Genomic DNA, 17,723 nt, shown 5'->3' on the forward strand with positions numbered 1-17,723 from the left:
GGCTTGAGGAGAAACACCCCTTTATCAAGCGTCACAGGACAAACACTCTGCAGCAGATGCCTGCAGATACGGCTCTGCCTAAAGTCCATCCCCACAGAGAGTCCACTGTCCTGAGGGGTAGAAGCTGGGGAAGACTCTGGTGTCTGCCCACCTGCAGTTCCAGGGCACACCCTGAGTGGGCCTCCAGGGCAAGCCTCGGGCTGGCCTGGAAATGGGTACAGCCCCTCACATGAGCAAGCAGCATGGCCTCTTCTCCATCGGGGCCTCCTCGGATGGGGCTGTGAGCTTGAGCAGGGGTGGGTCCCCGCCTGCCCCGAAGCCGCAGTCCGGCTGGGAGGACACGGGGTCAGCAGACAGGCCAGACTCAGGGGCCTCAGGCCCCTCAGGCTGTGGTCGCAGGAGCTTGGCAGCAGCCCGCTGGCGTTTGAGTTCGGCCAAGGTGTGGTGGGCCTTGTCCCGGACAAGGGTGTCTGGGGTGGTACTCTCCACAGGGCTCAGCTGGTACGACACACTCCGGTCCAGCCGCTTGGAGTACAGGTGCGGCCCTGGGGGGCCCCCTACTCGGCCATTGTGGGACCTGGCCGCCTCAGGGTCATCTTCCTGTGGGCAGAATCAGGGCCCAAGGCTGTCAGGAGGCAGCTCCTCTTACTTGCCCTGGCCTCAGGATCTAGGCTACAAGGTTGTAGAAGAGCAACCGTGAGGGGCAGGGGGACAACAGCCCAGCCCTGAGGAGCATGGCCCACCTAGGAGCACAAGGTCACTGGTCCTCCCAGCTCCACACTGGACCAATGTGAATGGGAAATCACATACTGATGCCAGGTCACAGCCTAGGACCAATGCCAAGGCCACGTGGAAGGTGGGTAGCACCAGGCCAGGACTCTCACCTCTGGGGGTGGCAGCCAGAGCTCTGCGTCTGTCTGGTGGTCCTCGTCCTCCTCCAGCGGCTCTGGACTTGGGGGTGGTGGCTGCTGCCACACGATGGCCTCCTGGGCATGCTCCTGGCGGTACAGGTCGGTGCGCTGGGTCAGGCTGACTCGCCTCACCACTTTCCTGGAAGGCCGGGGTGAGGTGGAGGTGAGAGGGGACACCAGCTGTCCCTCAGACCCGGCCTAGTTGTGCTGGCCGCTCCACCTGCAGGCTGACATGCCATCCATCCCGAGGCACAGCCGGGGTGGGGGCTGGGGATGGACTGTGGGGGGGCTCACCCGCGGCTGCCTGCGCTGGAGGCGCGGCGGCGCAGCAGGGAGCGCTGACGGCCCTGGGCTCGCAAGAGTGCATCCTGCTTCTGCTTCAGCTCCAGCAGCCTGGCCCGCACCTCCTCATCACCACAGACATCTGAGAGATGACCGCAAGCGTCACAGGGGCCCTCCCTGCCTGTCCCTTCCCCCAGGTGGAGGCAGCCCTGGAGCTCACCAAGGGGTGTCTCATCCGTCAGGGATCTCCCATTCAGGTCGGCCCCGTTTGCCACAAGCAGCTCCACCAGGTGCACCTGCAGGCCAACCGGGGGGGCCGCTGAGGGCTTGAGCCGCAGCCCAGGGCCCGCTCAGCATCTGCTCCTGAGCACACTCACCTGTCCCCAGTAGGCGGCAGCGTGCAGCGGCTCCCAGCCCTCGAGGTCCTTGGCACTCAGGCTGGCTCCATGCTCCAGCAGCAGGGCAGCTGCCTCGCTGAACCCACTGGCGGCGGCCATGTGCAGCTGCAGGCAGGCCACCCCGCCCTGAATCCCAGTCCCACACCCACCCAACAAGCCCCCAGCCCCTCAAGAGACCCCCTCCACGTGGCCAAGTCCTCACCAGTGTGGCTCCATGGTCCAGCGGGGCATTGAGGTCGGCCCCAACATGCAGAAGGCTCTGGAGGTCCTTCAGCATGAGCAGCTCCGGCACGGCCCGCGCCTCCTCAATGCTGTCCTGGGTGATGCCTGTGGGGCAGCAGGCTCAGAGACGGAATGGCCAGGCCCACCCGAGCAGGCAGGCACAGCACACTCACCCCTGCTGGCCATGGCAGTCTCCAGGCAGTCCAGTGTCTGCTCATCCTCACACAGGTCATAAGGCATGTTCCCATCAGTGTTGACTGCCAGGAGGTCAGCACCCCTGCAGGGAGGACGGGTGACAGCTGCCGGCTGCCCAGGCCCCTTTCAGCAAGTCCTCCCTGAGCAGAAGCCCCCAGCCTCGGGCTGCCTTCAGGAAGTGCCGGCAGACATGGGGAGGACACGTAGGTTCTAGCTGCTGTTGGGAGAGGAAGCCTCTGGGCTCATCTGGCAGCCCCTCAGCTCTGGATCTTGTTCCTCAGGCAGACAGGCCATCCTGCAGTCTACCCATCTGGGCTTCAAGGCCCAAGGCACCCATCTGTCCCCCATAAATACAGGGTACACCTGCAGGAGGTACGCAGCACTCTGGGGACCCCAGGGAGAAGTGAAGCAAGAAAGCCAAGCAGTTGCTGATTTTGAGCCCACAGATCAGGGGAAGCAGGCCTGGGGGAAGGGGAGCTGAGGGGAGCAAAGGACACAGAGGGGCTGCCTAAGGTTTGGAACCCACCTGCAGCCTGTCACCAGCTCCAAGGGGAGCCTGGGGGCCTGTTTGCTGCATGGCTACTGCTCTACTCAGAGGAGGCACTTATGTGTGATGGCAACAGCCAGTCACCCACACGAGGATCTCTGATCTACTGGAGAGGCCCAGGATTGGGGGAGGAAGGACAGGCTCCTGAACCTGAGGAAGCCACTAACCTCCTCTGCTCCATCCTCCTCCCATCCCCCAGTACTGGGGACTGAGCCCAGGTGTGCTTTAACACTAAGTAAAATCCCCAGTCCTATTTATTTATTTATTTATTTGTGTGTGTGTGTGTGTGTGTGTGTGTGTAACTAGGGATTGAACCGAAAGCCACGTCCACCCTTGGCAAAAGCTGAGCTACATCCTCAGTCCTTTTATTAATTTTTACTTTTATATTTTTTATTTTTTTACTTTAAAGGGCTGGGGATATAGCTTAGTGGTAGAATGACTGCCTAGCATGAGATCCTGAGTTTAATCCCCAATACCACCAAAACATTTTTTTTTAAATCTTTGAGATAAGATCTAAGTTGCCCAGGCTGGCCTTGAACTTGAGATCCTCCTGTCGCAGCCTCCCAAGTAGCTGGAGTTACAGGGCTTACCACCACTCCCCACTCCACCTTCCTTCCTGTTGGAGAAAAGTCCTCACCTATACCCACGCACACCCTCCGAGACCCACCTGGCCTCTCTGCTCCCCTTACCTCCTTATTAGTTCTACCCTCAACCCTAACCAGAATGGCATTTCTCAGGGGAGACCATGAGAAGGCCCTCCATCCAGAGCTGGTGGTCCAGCCTACCAGGTGGGCCCAAACTATCCCCCAGGGGTCTCAAGCAGGATGGACAGAGGTGAGGACACAGGAAGCCAGGACCTGACCAGCTTCACAGAATAGCCACACGAGCTGCCATCTGTGAGAAAGCCCCTCCATGATAAAGGCCCAATGGACACTACCGGGCAATGAGAAGCTCCACCAGGTGCAGGTGGCCACAGGTGGCTGCAGCATGCAGGGGGGTCCAGCACTCGCTGTCACGGGCATTGACGTCAGCCCCAGCCTCCAGGAGCTGTTGCACCATCTCTCGGAAATCATCAATGCAGCACTGCAAACACACAGCCTGAGTGGCCTGAGCCCTGCCAGCCCCTGCCCTGCCCACCCGCACACAGGCTGACCTGGTGCAGTGCTGTCAGCCCATCCTCATTGGCCAGGTCGGGGCTGACTCCACTCCTGAGGAGCTGGCGGACTGTAAGAAGGGGGTGGTGACGTCTGGGTGAGGCCTTGACTGGCCTACGCCATCCCTGGCCCAAGGCCACCTGGGCCCATGATGCTGATGCCCAGGGATCAGGGAAGGGAGAAGAAGACTGGTATAGATGGCAGGAAGCATGCAGACTCAAGGAGCCTGGGGTGTCTGTCTGCCCCAAATAGGCCACACACACAGCAGCACCAGCCCCTCTCCTATCATGACACCCAACCCCTAAGACGGCAGAACCGGCCCTCCTGTGAGACAGCTTGCCGGTGATTCCACCCTAAGCTCCCAGCGTAGGGGCTTACACTCCTCTGATCTTCCTGATGTTGAGCCCAGCCCCTCAACCAGTGCCTGTCCCTGCCCTTGCTCCCCTTCAGAAATCCTATCTCAGACCACGCTCTTGCCAAGGTCCCTGGGGTCCTCTCTGGCCATGCAGCAGTAAGACACAGCTCCTTGTGGTTAGGCCTGTGGCACACATAGCACCCTTCTCTACAGGTCCCCTCCCAGCCTCCAGGTCTCAGGAGGGCTCCTGCACAGTCACTGCCCACTCCTCCTCACCTCTGCCCCCAAAAGAGACAGGAAGAGCCCTTAAGAAAAATCAAGAGGTCTCCTCCCCAGACTCCAGAGCCTTGTACTCAGTGGGTTACAAATACGAGGCATGGAGAGGAAGAGGGGCTTGCAGAAAGGTCAGGCTGTCATCAGGCTGGGAAGGCTCCAATGGTAAGGAAGGAGTCAAAGGGAACACTGAGGGCAGCTGCGAGAGGGGTCAGCCGTGTGGGCTCTGGGTCAGCTTGCCCTACTCTTTGCAACTGGAAGTATGTATTACCACCCTACTCTGCAGAGGTGGGACTCAGGGAACAGCCGGCAGAGGCCAGGGCGCTCACCCACAGCCTAGCATCCTTACAAGAGGCGGTGAGAGTTGTCGCCTGCTCAGCTCCATACACTGGATGCTTCTGCAGGCCCTGATGGGCGCCCCCTGCAGCCTGGTACTCTCTCAACTGGCCTGCCTCACAGCAGGACCTTTTGCATGAGGCCTCTGCTGAAGAAGAGCTGTCTCAGTGTGGGTTGTCCTAACAAGAGACCCTGGTTGCCCTGTGGCTAAAGCCCAAGAGTGCTGGACGGGCACAGGCCCAGCCCAGAGCCCAACACACGATGAGGCCACACCCACATGGATGGGAGTGCCATTGTGTACCACCCTGGGACAAGTACACTCACCTTCTTCCAGGTCATTTCGGGCAGCAGCTTCCAGAAGGACAACGCTGGGAGGGAAGACAACTTGCTTCGGGGGCCCTCGGCCAGCTGCCTCCTTCTGCAGCTGCTTCCACTTGCCTTTTTTGGCCTGGGCCTCCTTCTCAGCCTGGGCCCAGATCTTCACCTGCTGGGCACGCCGCTTCTGGGCATGCTTCAGCCGCTCCTGGGTGCTCATCTTGCCCACCATGGGCATCTCTGCCAGTAGTTCCAGGTGCTCAGCCATGGTCGGGGGTGTCTACCCACAGGGCTGCTTGGGGTACCACAGTGCAGGGGATGGGGGTCAGACCAGGCTTGAGTGGCAGAGCAGCTGGCTGGACTGACACCTTTGAGGGCATTCCCTTCCTGAGGCTTGTGCCCTTGGCCCCTGGCGAGGCTGTGATCAGGCCCAGGCAGCCCTGAGGGGCACAGCCCAAGCAGGAAGGGCGTGTAAGGATACCACAGCTGGTCCCACGCAGGCCTGGCCCCTTGGTTGCTCAGATAGCAGGGTCTCTAGACAGGCAGCACCTCACTTCCCTTTTGAGATCAGGGTACACCTATTGTGGGACGTAGCCCTAAGACCTGGCCGGACTCAGTCCAGGGTCTGAAGCTAATTACCCAGATAACAAAGCTCTAGCTTCCTGGTACCTTGCCAAGGGAGAGGGAGGGCAGGGCCAGTCCACAGCGGGCCCTGAGAGCCCCTTGGAGCTTCTGCTCTTTCTAGGCCTCAGGAGCCTGGCTGGGGTCAAGGAGCAGTCATGGCCGGGCCCTGCCTGCACCCTCCTGATGGTGCTCCAGTCGGCACAGCAGGACCAATGAGGTGGGCCACATAAGGTCAGCCCTAGGCAGCCAGGGTACAGAGGACACAAGGCGCCTGTCAGTGTGTCTTCAGGGGAGCCTCCCCTTTTGGCAGCCACATACACCTGAAGAGCAAATAAGGAAGCACATCAAGGCCAGCTCAGAGGGTGGGGCAGAGAGGCTCTGGTGAGACCACTCCCAGCCACCCTGGGGTCCTGCCTTGTGTGGGGCCCACCTTCTACCTGTGGAACACAGTGCAGGGCAATAATCCTTGGGGGGCTGCTCAGCTCTCACACTTAGGAAAGGCAGAATGAAGGGCACCTCAGGCTCCCTACCCACCCTCTGCAGAAGGGGATGCCCAGGTACACCGCTGGGAGCAGAGCCAGGAGCACTGCCCATAACCAGCCAGCCAGCCATCCCTGTGTGCTGTGTGGGGCAAAGTTTGCCCCTGAGTCCCTGGGTTCACGCCCTGCCTCCTTGATCTTGGCCAGTGATCAGCTCCCCAGCCCCTCACTCTACCAAATGCTCCTGCTCCTTGCCAGCCTCCCTGACCGGGCCGGCCAACACTCCAACCATCCTGGGAACCTGGGCTGTATGGTTACAGGCACAGGTGACCGACCTGCCTTGAGGTCTACAGGGACCAACAGGCAAACAGCTTAGGCTGTAAGCTGAGAGGTACAACCTTGCGGGAGTGCCCATCTTGGCCCCTTTCCTCACAAGCTATGGTCACCCACTGCTCTGTTCCTCAGAAGGAACAGTCACACACTGCCCAGAGATGGTGACCCAGAATCCTATTCTCCACACAGCCAGGCCTCTCGGCAACCTAGACACTAACCCCATTCTCCCCTAGCCAAGGGTCTCAACAAACACCCCTTTTGCCTTGAAGGGGACTGCCGCGCCAGATGCCGCTAGGCTGGCCAGGTCCCTTCTGACAGGTCTGACCTGGTAGAGTTAGCCCCTGTGAGCTTGGTCTGAGTTTCCTAGGGGCAGAACCAGTAGGGCCCTTAGCCCTGGACTGGTGTGCTCTCCGTAGGTCAAGAGGTTTCCCAACAGAACTCTGCTGTGAGCAGCCTGCTCCAAAGTTGGCCACCTCTGCAGACTGCTAGGGCCAGGGCTGACGTAAACCAGCCCAACACCCTGCCCAGACTCCCCAGTCCTGCTGTCACCCTCTCAGGTCCATCATCCCTACTCAAGACAACCAGGCTGGGTTCTGCAGGTACCCTGCTAGCTCCTCCAGCATAAGGACAAGGATTCCAGACCCTGCCATGTGACAGAGTCCTCCCTGCTGCCACCCATGGTAGATACCCTCCTCCCCAACAGGGCTGACAAGGTGGGACCTGCATCTCTCTGTCATCAGGATTCTGTCAGGGAAGTGGCCCCAGTCTGCCCCAAGAGGTCACAGCAAAGAGGGAGGCCCACTGCCCTGCCTGCCCCATCTCTGTCCAATGAAGGTAAAGAAAATGATCCAAGACCACCTGATCAAATAGCCACACCCACCCCATCACTGGGTAGAAAGATATATGTATATATATATTTTTTTGCACTGGCAAAATTGAACCCAGGGGTGCTTAACCACTGAGCCACATCCCCAGCCCTTTCCATGTTTTATTTTGAGACAAAATCTTGCTAAATTACTTAGGGCTTCACTAAGTTGCTGAGGCTGGCTTTGAAATTGCAATTCTCCTGCCTCAGCCTACCAAGCCGCTGGGATCACAGGCATGTGCCACCAAGCCTGGCTGATATAGAGATATCTGATGCTTTTGTCCTACAGAAGAAAAATAATCTGAGGACAGCAACCACTTTCTCTTGTGTGTGTGTATATTGGACTAGGGACTGAACCCAGGGGCTCTCTAACACTGAGCTATACCCCAATCCTTTAAATAAATAAGTAAATAAATATTTACATATTTATTTGTGTGTATATGTATGTGTGTGTGTGTATATATATATATATATATATATTTTTTTTTTTATTTTTTTTTTTTTTTTTAATACGACTTGCTAAATTGCCCAGACTGACCTGGAACTTGAAATCCTTGTGCTCAGCCTCCTGAGCAGCTGGGATCACAGGTGTGGCCACCATGCTGGCAACAACCATTTTTCAAATGGAACACAGCTGACTTTTAATGTTCTCATTCTGAGGCCCCCTCAGGGTGCAGCATGAACCCTCTGGCTGCTATGAAAAGAGTGAGCATGGGATGCTCTGTCTTTCCCCATATGGCTCCCCAAAACAGTCCCCACCCTGGATGCACCCACCTTGCTGAGCTCTCTGCTGGAGGCTGACTGAGCACAGTCCCCACCTGAGCTAGGGTCAGTCCCTACCCTGCTGGACTCCTTCCTCTGAAAGGACGTGCCCAGAGAGCCCAGGGAGGCCCAGGCCCACCGTGCAGGCACCCACCCCAGACAGTCGCCTTTCAGGGGTGTCCAGCACCCACCTCCACCCAGTAAAGCTATCCACTCCAGTGCCCTAGTTCCCCAGATGCTGCCTGCCTATCCGTCCTCCAGAGGCCAACCTCACAGTGGGCAAGCCCAACAAATGGCCACCACAGCACAGATCGTCTCCAAGCCTCCCCGGAATGTCAAACAGATAATCTGGTTGACTTATTCTAGTTCTCAGCTCCAAGCCCAGGCAAGCTGCACAGAAGAGTGGAACCCCGTGGGGAGTAGCCTCCCAGATGGATATTGGCCCCATCCCCACCGCTCAGCCTCCCACCACTGAGCCACCCCTAGACTGCAGAGAGCACCATGGGGCAGCATCAAGGCAGCACCCAGATCCAGCCCAGGCTCCAACGGTTCTAGGATGACTGACTTCCCTGGCCTGATACCCTCAGCACCACCCCACCCTGCCCCCAGCCACAGCCTTCCTCCAGCAGGTCCTCGCCATCATCCCCACGCCTAACCCAGAGCTGCCCTGTTAGCTGCTCCAGCACAGCGTCTCACACACCCACCTCAAGACCCCACTGTACAGTGAGAGTCCAGAGTCTGATGGCTATGAAGCACAAGTCACCTTATTTGTCCAGAGACAGGGACGAGGCAGGTGGCGGTGCACTCTGTTCACAGAAGGAAAGAAGACACTAGGAGCTACAGAGAAATGCCAAGAAGGGGAAGAGCTGGGGCACTTGTTACAGGCTCCTGTTCTCAGGGTGCATACAGGTGCACCTCAAGGGTGCTAGTGCAGCCCCAGGCCTGAAATGTCCCCTCTGACAGCCCTTCTGGGAGCACCCTCCGAAGCCCGAAAGCAAATCAGGCAGAGGGGCAGGATAGTGTCAGGGAGGCAGGAAGAGAGTCCTCCTGCTGTGGCTGTATACCACGGGGGAAAGCATACACACAGTGGGCAGCAGAGAGCACCGGGCAGCCAGTACAGGAGTCCCAGGAAGCAACATGGCTAGCCTGGCATCCTGGCCTGCCTCCTTCAGTCCGATTCTGGGGGACTTTACATTTCTGTGATGCTTGTGCTTGTTGCAACTGGTTCCCGTAACTCACAACCAGAAGAGTTCAGATTGTTTGTACCAATATCTATCATGGCAAAAAAATGGGAGACTCCCTAGACGCCCATCATTCTGGGAAAAGTAAATCATGGCTAGGCACAGTAGAGCACACCTGTAATCCCAGCGACTCAAGAGGTTGAGATAGGAAGATCGTAACCTCAAGGCCAGCCTCAGCAACTTAGCGAGACACTGTCTCAAAATAAAAAATAAAAAGGGCTGGGATGTAATTCATTGGTAGAGCACCCCTAGATTCAATCCCCAGTACGAAAAAAACAGTCAATGACATGGAGCCATTCTGTAGAACAATGTCTATAGCGTGCATCTGTCAACAAGAGGCAGAATGCAGTGCCTTGGGAGAGGGGCTGCAACATGTGGGCACCAGGTGCAGGGGCCGGCAGAATGCCACGAGAACTGTGCCTGGGGGTCTCAGCGAACCACATGAAGCCTGCTTAGCCACTGGGGAGGAGGACCCATAGGAGGCAGCTCTACGCTCAAAGGCCTGTACCCTGAGGCCATGGGCAGCCCCACGCAGTGAAGGACAAATGGTCACTCTGATCACTGTGGATGTAGGAGGCAGTGCAGGCCATCCCCAGGGCTCATCACTGGGGTATTCCTTGTGTTCATTGTGAAGTACCTGAAGTGCCATCTGGCCACTCAATGCAGCAGAATTTATGACATAAAACACAGAAAAGCAACTAAATGTCTATCAAAGGGGATTAATTAAATAAACTCTTATTGGAAGCCAGGCATGGTGAAACACACCACTAATCCCAGCAACTCAGGGCTGAGGCAGAAAGACAGCAAGTTCAAAGCCAGCCTCATTAAACTTAGCAAGATCCTATCTCAAAATAAGAATAAAGAGTACTGGCATCGAGGGCTAGGTTGTGGCTCAGTGGTAGAGTGCTTGCCTAGCACATGTGAGGGCACTAGGTTCGATCTTCAACACCATGTAAAAATAAATAAATAAAATAAAGGTATCGTGTACATCTACAAATTTAAAATATTAAAAAAAAAAAAGAGTGCTGGCATCAGGCAAGGTGGTGCACGCCTATAATTCCAGCAGCTCAGGAGGCTGAGGCAGGAGGATTGTGAGTTCAAAGCCAGCCTCAGCAAAAGCGAGGCGCTAAGAAACTCGGTGAGACCCTGTCTCTAATCTAAATAAAATATAAAATAGGGCTGGGGATGTGGCTCAGTGGTCAATTGCTCTTGGGTTCAACCCTCTGTTACCCCCCCACACACACACACACACGAAAAGAATGTTGAGGATGTAGCTTAGTGGTACAGCACCACACCACACACACACACACACACACACACACACACACAAGTACACTTATCTATTTTTTTTTTTTTTTAGTTGTAGATGGATACAATACCGTTATTTTATTTATTTCTTTTTATGTGGTGCTGAGGATCAAACCCAGGGCCTCACACCCAGTGCTAGGCAAGCACTCTGCCACTAAGCCATCACCCCAGCCTGTACACTTATCTATGCATAAGAAACATGAAAAAGTAAAACAAGAAATGAATGAGTGGGGACAGGGCATGGAAGAAAGGACTTCTCTACTGCTGCACTTGGACCACGTGAAGACCACCCTCGGGAAGCAGAGCTACAGAGCCACTGCACAGGGACAAGGTCAGGGCCAGGAGGAGAAAGAACATGTGCTGTGTGCTACGCAAAGGGTATGGATGCAGGGGAACCAAGGCCGCTCGGTGGCTGCGTGGACAGTACAGCATTCTGTCCACCAGCTGTGGGAACCAAGAAGGCTCTCAGATGAATGCATGACATGACCAGATTATGCCAGAGGATGAAGAGGAAAGGTATGGGGCAAGGAATGGACATGAGGACAGTCCAGGGAGATGATAAAAGGCAAGACTGGGGAGCAATGGGCAGCCACAGTGAGAAAAGGCCAGGAAGTGCAGATGGAATGGTCCCGAGTAGGAGGACTTGCATCTAGAAAGGAGTGCACAGAGCCTAGGTGGTCCTCAGGGCAGCAGGGAGAGCCCCTCAGAGCCCACAGAGCCACCAGAGGTCCACTGGGCCGCACAGGGAAGGACTCTAGGTATGAAGTGCCACAGGAAGAAGCACTTACTTACTGGGAAACAGCAGGGCCCTCCTCACTTCTCACACCAAAATGAACTCCAGAGAGCACACACATGATGTTGAGAGAAGCAAAGCCACAGGAGTACAAGAAGGACAAAAAGGAAAACGTTCTGTGGTCCCAGCACAGTGGGAAACCTTCCTAAGCTTGCCACAAAACCCAGAAACTTATAAATCCAATTAAATTTTCAAAGTTTATATTAAAAAAGCAAAACAAAAAAATCCTACAAGGTCAAAAGACAGATGATCAAGGCTGGGGCTGTGGCTCAGCAGTAGAGCGCTCGCCTAGCATGCGCGAGGCCCTGGGTTCGATCCTCAACACCACATAAAAATTAATAAAAATAAACAAAATAAAGGTATTGTGTCTAACCAAAAAATAAATAATAAAAAAAAAGACAGATGATCAATTGGGCAAAAACACAAAGAGAGTGACAAAGTCACTCAGGTCACTCAGGTCAGCATAGCAGCAAAGGGCTCCTTGTGCCCAAGGAGAGAGGGCACAAGTCCTGAGATAAGATTGCTATTCACCTCCCTAAATAATTAACACACACAGATCAAAAGGAGGCAGCCAGGTGAGGAGGCCCATGCCAGCTACTGAGGAGGTGGAGGCAGGAAGATCCCAAGTGTTCAAGGCCCCAGGTTCCACCCCCTCTGTACCACCAACACCTCAGAAAGCCTCCCCACCTTTCCCGATGCTTCTCATGTACTCTTGGCATGACACTTAGCAGAACAGTATGAAATAGAAACCTTCCACTATTTTGGCAGGACTGGGGACTGAACCCAGAGGTGCTCTACCACTGAGTTACACCCCCAGCACTTCTCCCCACCCCCCATTCTGAGAAAGAGTCTTGCGGAGTTGCCCAGGCTGGCCTTGAACTTGTGATTCTCTGTTAGCCTTCTAAGTAGCTGGGATTACACGCTAAGCCACCACACTGGGCTTCCACTATTTTTGATCTACAAAATGAAATGTTATTTAGCTCAGTAACAACTGTCTGCTGACCACCCTGTGAGGAAGGAGGACCCACGCCATCCATACATCTATGCACGCCATTCTCCTAGCCCACTCCGGCCTGGGGGTAGAGCTATGCGTGAAACACATGGGGGTCTGACCAGACTCATTGTGAGCTCTAGCAGCAGCATCTGTCAGCAATGGAGAATCTGGGGGGGGGGGATCTCCCCAGAAGTCAGGGCAGGCTCTAAATCTCCCTTCTCATTTTCCTTTCCTTTTGCCACATGACTCCAAAACACATCTAATAAACTCACAGAAAAGTGTCAGAAGACATGCCCAAATGAAAGCAGATAGGCAGCCAGAGACATCTGCATTTAAAAAGAGACTCAATGAGCACTGAAGATAAAAGCCAAGCTTCCCAGAAAGACAACAAGACAGGGAAGACTTCCAGCAGCCCCTGCAAAACAAATTTAGTAGAAGCCAGGGCCACAGGCACCACTCCACTGAGCAGCCTCATTCAGCCTTGGGGCTCTAATGCCCCATGGGACCCGCACTATATAGATCTGGAAACTAAGGTCTGCCAAGTACGACAGTGAGAAAACCAAAATCACAAAAGTGAGCTTTGAAGGGGACAGCGTTATAACCCTGGGTTTGCTCTGGCTCAAAACTTACTCCCCCTCAGAGAATGAGCCTAGTCAAGATAGGGCAGCAGTCAAGACATCTATCTGGCAGCAGGGCTGCTGCTTATGGTTCAGGCCTGGGAGCTGTGGACACAAGAGGTATTTGAATATCCCAGACTTAGAACAGGAGACCTGTGGAGTCTAGATGACCAACAATGCCCACATTGTCTGAGACCCCATCCAAACAAGGCAAGAACAAGGGGGACATCCCAGGGAAGACAGTTCACAATTACTCAGCAAATTCCTATAAACTGGATGGAAGAAAGGTCGGGGCTGGCAGAGCAGAGATATCCCCCAAGGTCACTGGGAAAAGAAATCATAGAGGGACACAATACATAGGATGACAAAGTTTTAAAAAATCAGGAACATGACAAAGGGGACCTGTGATGTGTAAAAGAGCAGATTCCAGGCTGAGGTTGTGGCTCAGTGGTAGAGCACTTGCCTAGCATGAGTGAGGCAGTGGGTTTGATTTTCAGCACCACATATAAATTAATAAACAAAGGTCCATCAACAACTAAAATATACACACACACATATATATACATATATGCACATATACAGAGACAGAGACAGACATGCACACAAGCAGATTCCTCTGAACCCCAACATTCTTAGTGGGGTGCAGAAGTTGGGACACTGGCCAGGCGTGGTAGTGTATGCCTGTAATCCTAGCAGCTTGGGAGGCTGAGGCAAGAGGATACTTTGAGCCCAGGAGTTTAGGGCCAGCCTGGGCAACATAGAGAAACCCCAAGTAAAAGTACTTCAAAAAAGAGTAAAGACAGCCAGGCACAGGGGCAGCTGCCTATAATCCCAGTAGCTAGGGAGACTGAGGCAGGAGGGTCTCCAGTTCAAAGCCAGCCTCAGCAACAGCAAAGTGCTAAAGCAACTCAGTGAGACCCTATCTCTAAATAAAATACAAAATAGGGCTGGGGGTGCTGGGGTTATGGCTCAGCGGTAGAGTGCTCGCCTCGCACATGCAGGGCCCTAGGTTCGATCCTCAGCACCACATAAGTAAAATAAAACAAAGCTATAAAAAAAAAATTTTTTTTAAAGTGTTAAAAAAAAAAAATAGGGGCTGGGGATGTAGCTCAAGCAGTAGCGCGCTCGCCCGGAATGCGTGTGGCCCGGGTTCGATCCTCAACACCACATACAAACAAAGATGTTGCATCCGCAGAAAACTAAAAAATAAATATTAAAAAAATTTCTCTCTCTCTCTCTCTCTCAAAAAAAAAAAAAAAAAAAAATAGGGCTAGGTATGCGGCTCAGTGTTCGAGTGCCCTTGAGTTCAATCACCAGTACCAAAAAAATTTTTTTAAATAAAAATAAAAGGGCTGGGGATATGGCTCAAGTGGTAGCACGCTCACCTGGCATGCGTGCGGTCCGGGTTCGATCCTCAGCACCACATACAAACAAAGATGTTGTGTCCGCCAAGAACTGAAAAATAAATATTAAAAAATTCTCTCTCTCTCTCTCTCTCTCTCTCTCTCTCTCTCTCTCTTTAAAAAAAAATAATAAAAATAAAAAACAAGGGCTGGGGATGCAGCTCAGTGGTAGAGTGTCTCTGGGTTCAATTCCCGGTACTGTAAAAGAAAATAATAAGGAAAAGAAAAGAAGGAAGGAAACTAGGAACCAGCTGGACTGAGAGTGTAGCCCAATAGCCACCTGTAGTCCCACAAACACAAGTGGCTCAAGGCCAGCCTGAGCAACTTACTAAGATCCTGTCTTAAAATAAATGGGCTGGGGTTGCAGCTCAGTGGCAGAGAGCTTGCCTAGCATGTATAAGGACCTGAGTTCAATCTGTAGTATCACCAAAAAAAATTATTAAGACAAATCATTTTTCTAATTGTCTCTCCCCCTACATACCTCATACTGGGGTTTGAACCCAGGCATGTTCTACATTCCCAGCCCTTTTTTATTTTTTATTTTGAGACAAGGTCTCACTAAATTGCTCAGGCTGGCCTCAAACTTTTTTTTCTTTTTTTGATACCCAGGGGCGCTTAACTACTGAGCCACATCCCCAGACCTTTTATATATTTTATTTAGAGACAGGGTCTCGCTGAGTTGCTGAGTTCCTCGCTAATCTGCTGAGGCTGGCTTCGAACTCTCATCCTCCTACCTCAGCCTCCCGAGTTTCTGGGATTACAGGCATGCACCACTGCGACTGGCTTCAAACTTTTGATCCTACTGCCTCAGCCTCCTAAATCACTGGGATTACAAGCATGTACCTTCACACAAGGGGCCTACAAGTCATTTTTCCAGGCAAAAGATTTGAACAGACACTTCATGAAATAAGATATACAGCCAAGGAGCTGGGACTGTGGCTCAGTGGTAAAGCACTTGCCTGACACTTGTGAGGCGCTGGGTTCGATTCTCAGCACCACATACAAATAAAGCACATGAAAAGATGCTCAACACCCTTCAAACTTAGAAAAGTACAAATTAAAACCACCGTGAACTACCAGGACACACACATCTATGAGCATGGACAAAGTTTAAAAGGATTGGAGTTGGAGATGTGGCTTGGTGATAAAGTCAAACCCGAGATAGTTACAGAATAGGCTTGCCTACTGTCAACCTCACCCCACCTTATGGAAGCTATTGCTTCTATCTGGAAAGTTCTCCTACCAAATCTTAGGATCACTGGCTCCTTCTGGCATCTCAGATCAAGTCTAATGTCTTCCTCAGCAGTCTTCTATGGTCACCTCATTGTCAACACATTTTAATTTCTGACATGCCGCTTACTGTTGGCTTCCCTGCTGTATCCTCAGAGCTCAGCCAATGCCTGACTTACAGGAAGCACTCAATAACTGGTGGACAAACAGGAGAACAGCCACTGCATGTGCCAGCATTGGGGGTACCAACAGAATGGGACACGGGATGGGACAAGGAAAGGTTCACTCAGCTGTGCACACCAACATGCCAGGCACATCGAGGAGGTAGTTCCAAGAAAGCCTAGAGGTGAGAGAAGAGCCTTCAACTGCCACCCAGATGTCTTCTCTTGGCCAAGGGGTAGATGTGGCATAGGCACTGGGGTGGGGCTGAGCAGGTGTGGAATCTAGGGGCTGAAACAGTCTGTTGGGATGCCTAAGACTGAAGTTCCTAAGCTCCATGCAATGGAGACATACAAGTAACCAGATATTGATACAAACCAGAGATTCAGAAATCCCTAAAACACAGAACCCAAAGTTGAGCCCAAAGACACAGAGCCCCCTCTCTTGGGGCCTGCCAGCCAAGACAACCCTCGGTGGAAAGCAAAGTTCAGGCCTACCCTGAGCTGGTGAGGGAGGATACCAGGAAGGCTATTCAAGATACAGGAGGTGGGCCTCAGCTAATTAGGGGAAAACCCAGCCCAGATATCAGGAGAAAAACGGACCTCCTTAAAGCTTGTCCATCACAGCACTGAACGTGATGGGAAGACTTGGAACAGGGTCAGGCAGCTGGCCTCTCAAAGCTGTCCATCACAGTGACAAACACGGAGCAGCCAAGGTTTGTGCAGGTTTGGGCAGTCACCAGCCCCTAAGACCACTCAGTTTCATGCTGGAGTTCCCCAAGTTGGTTCATTGGGGACTCTGGATACCAGGCTGCCACAGACAAGAGGAATCTTTCAGGAAAACCCTAGTCCTTCCAGGAAACACCTGGGGAGCAAAGACCCCCAGGAGGTGTCACTGCTGAGCCTGAGAGAACGCCGTGGTACCCTGGCCTCCGCCTGCATGCCAAACAAGGACCAGGAAGAAAGGAGGGCTAGTTTTGCTCTGGCTCCCTTGCGCCTGGGATAACTCCATACACACCTCTTCTCGTTGAACCGGTGGAAATCAACCCCACCAGGCCCTGAGCTTTCGGTCTGGTTCAGCCAGAGGCGAAATCAGCTTAAGCACTTTTCACGGGTTGATTAGTACTTCACGCCTGACCCCAATTCGCGAAGCGTCGCCCACAGTCCCGCCTAAAAGTGAGGTCCCTTGAATCCCTGAGTGGCTCCAATTTCTCCTTTCCCCTGACTCCAAAGCCCGCACCGAGAGTGGACAAGTCTCTTTTCTGTGGCCCTAATGTCCACATCTGAAATTCAGACCTAGATAGGTACTGCCTACATGACCAGCAGGCTGCAAGAACCACACCTGCCATTTGGACAAATGGGACACGCCTACTGGTGGCCTCCGCGAGCGGCCCTTCCGGAAGCCTCTCCGGACCCTTGGCAATCGCTGCCCGATCGGGGCCGCAGAGGCGCTCCGCGGCGGCCCGCCTCCTCCGCACCGGCCCTCCCGAGCTTCGCCGCCCTCCCCGCGCCGCCCCGAGTCACCTTCGGCCCGCAGGCTGCGCACTCAGTCCGGCCCCGCGGCGGGCCAGGCGGCCCCGCGCTCCTTCAGCGCCGCGGGGGCGGGCCCCGCGCCGGCCTCGCCATGGCAACGCGACACTTCCGGTCTGCCAGGTCCCGAGCGGAAGTCGCAGTGCCCCGTGGGAGCCGGGGGGTGGAGTCACGCTGCCCGAGGCGGGGCCCGGGGAGTTCACGCAGCTGGCGGCGCCTTTCCTCTGCGCTGGTGGGCGCCGCGGTAGCGCGAACGTCCCCTGATTTCGGGTGGGTGGGAAGGACAAGTGGCCAAATGATCCGGAGAGGTGGTCGTCTATTCGTGCTAGGCTTTGAAGAAAGGGTAGTAGGAGTCTGTCGATCAAAGCAGAGCCTTGGTGGGCGGAGTGAAGAGCGCG

General features: G+C 54.1%; 1 protein-coding gene across 7 annotated transcripts; it reads right to left on the reverse strand.

Moving 5' to 3' along the window:
- Window positions 1-3: 3 nt before the first annotated feature.
- On the reverse strand, window positions 4-17,404 carry Ppp1r16a (protein phosphatase 1 regulatory subunit 16A). Of its 7 annotated transcripts, none has more exons than XM_027951819.3 (13): window positions 17,320-17,404; window positions 5,658-5,932; window positions 4,998-5,280; window positions 4,687-4,818; window positions 3,709-3,779; window positions 3,493-3,638; window positions 1,987-2,090; window positions 1,794-1,918; window positions 1,571-1,696; window positions 1,414-1,489; window positions 1,206-1,335; window positions 885-1,050; window positions 4-600 (listed from the first exon to the last, which is right to left on the reverse strand). In XM_027951819.3, exons 3-13 carry the CDS (start codon window positions 5,254-5,256, stop codon window positions 226-228), a joined length of 1,710 nt encoding a protein of 569 aa, XP_027807620.2. In that variant the 5' UTR covers window positions 5,257-5,280; window positions 5,658-5,932; window positions 17,320-17,404; the 3' UTR covers window positions 4-225. The 7 variants fall into 7 exon arrangements, with proteins under 7 accessions (XP_027807620.2, XP_027807609.2, XP_071458135.1 ...); XM_027951808.3 differs by having other exon boundaries at window positions 4,998-5,283; XM_071602034.1 differs by adding an exon at window positions 14,390-14,459 and having other exon boundaries at window positions 4,998-5,932; window positions 17,320-17,384.
- Between the last annotated feature and the right edge of the window lie 319 nt (window positions 17,405-17,723).

Source organism: Marmota flaviventris, chromosome 15 (genome assembly GCF_047511675.1).
Source record: "Marmota flaviventris isolate mMarFla1 chromosome 15, mMarFla1.hap1, whole genome shotgun sequence".
In the NCBI taxonomy this organism is placed as follows: domain Eukaryota; kingdom Metazoa; phylum Chordata; class Mammalia; order Rodentia; family Sciuridae; genus Marmota; species Marmota flaviventris.